The 1,266-nt window shown below is 49.7% G+C and overlaps 1 protein-coding gene across 1 annotated transcript in view; it reads left to right on the plus strand.

The window, feature by feature from the left end:
- The window catches only part of raph1a (Ras association (RalGDS/AF-6) and pleckstrin homology domains 1a), a gene marked incomplete in the record, with an annotated part of 104,946 nt that overhangs the window by 47,305 nt on the left and 56,375 nt on the right, over positions 1–1,266 (plus strand). Inside the window, 2 exon segments of the mRNA XM_032515390.1 lie at positions 599–862; positions 959–1,111. Coding sequence (XP_032371281.1) covers positions 599–862; positions 959–1,111 — 417 coding nt within the window.

Raw genomic sequence — 1,266 nt, forward strand, 5'->3', positions numbered from 1 at the left:
AATTAAAAAGAACATTGATATAGGAAAACAGGTCAATTTGACCCGAGGACAACATGAGTGTTAAAGGGATCCATCTATTGTTGAGTTTGTGTTTTTTTACTGTCTTTTTTGTGTCTTATTTCTATCTTTTTTACTGTAGTGTGTGTGTGGCTCATGCTACACACTTGTCCCCATACAAATCAATGTTAAAGTTAAAGGAATGCAGAATCATCCCCCACAAAATTCCATATTGTCGCTGTCATGCAGAAACCTATCTCCAGAATTTGACATTTAAATTTTTCTTTTCATAAATCAATGCCGGCGGTCGCCCTCAACATCTGTCCGTCTGGTTTTACAAATATTTTTTAACAGCGACGAGCCGATTACAGCTGACTTTGTCGAAGGTAAATAGCTCAATAAAACGTTGTATCAATAAGCCTTTGTATTTAAGTTCCAGAGAAGCAATGGTTTAGGACACAGGAGGTTGGTTTTTTTTGCCCGACAGCGACGATATCCGACAGTCCACGTTAGAAGGCTTAACCCTGGGTCTTCTTGGGATCTAGTAGTGTGACTTGCTAACTCTCACCGAGTCCATACGCACTCATCTTCCCGTCTCCAGGTCCGTCAAAAACCCCCAGTAGGGCGCAGTAGCCGGCAGCAACCAGCAGGGAGCAGCAGCGGTGGAAACGGCGGCGGCGGCGGCGGGGGCGGGGGCAGCAGTAACAGTGTTAGCGGCGGGGGGGGCAGCAGCGGGGCGAGCAGTAGCAGCAGCAGCACCAGAGCGTCACCTGCTGGCACTATCAGAGCCCCCCCCGGGCATCCTGGGAGACCAGCACTGGCCTCTAACTTCAGTCTGGACGACATCACTGCCCAGCTTGAGAAGGTGTGTGCAACATGGGATTTTACATTATATCGTGTTTATGTTTTTGTATGATGTATGATTCCGACCTTTCCTTTCTCGCCTCCGCTCGCCCGTCAGGCGTCTCTCAGTATGGATGAAGCTGCTCGTCAGACCTCCTCCCACTCCCTTAGCTCCGCCTCCTCCTACACATCCGCCACGATGCGCCGACCCGGATCGTCTCAGCGCCAACATCGGCGCACGGGATCCGTCGGCACAGTCAGCGAGCATGAGGTAAACTAAGCTTCAAAGTGGCCTTGGGCCTTTTGGTTTGGTGTTGGTTCCTTTTCACAGTTCATCAGCTACAGTGGGTCAGAATTTGGGCTGTCCAAATAATATAGATCATAGATCTTCAACAGGGGGTCCAGGACCCCTAGGGGGTCCTCAGA

The sequence above is a fragment of the Etheostoma spectabile genome, chromosome 5 (genome assembly GCF_008692095.1).
Source record: "Etheostoma spectabile isolate EspeVRDwgs_2016 chromosome 5, UIUC_Espe_1.0, whole genome shotgun sequence".
Classification (NCBI taxonomy): Eukaryota; Metazoa; Chordata; class Actinopteri; order Perciformes; family Percidae; genus Etheostoma; species Etheostoma spectabile.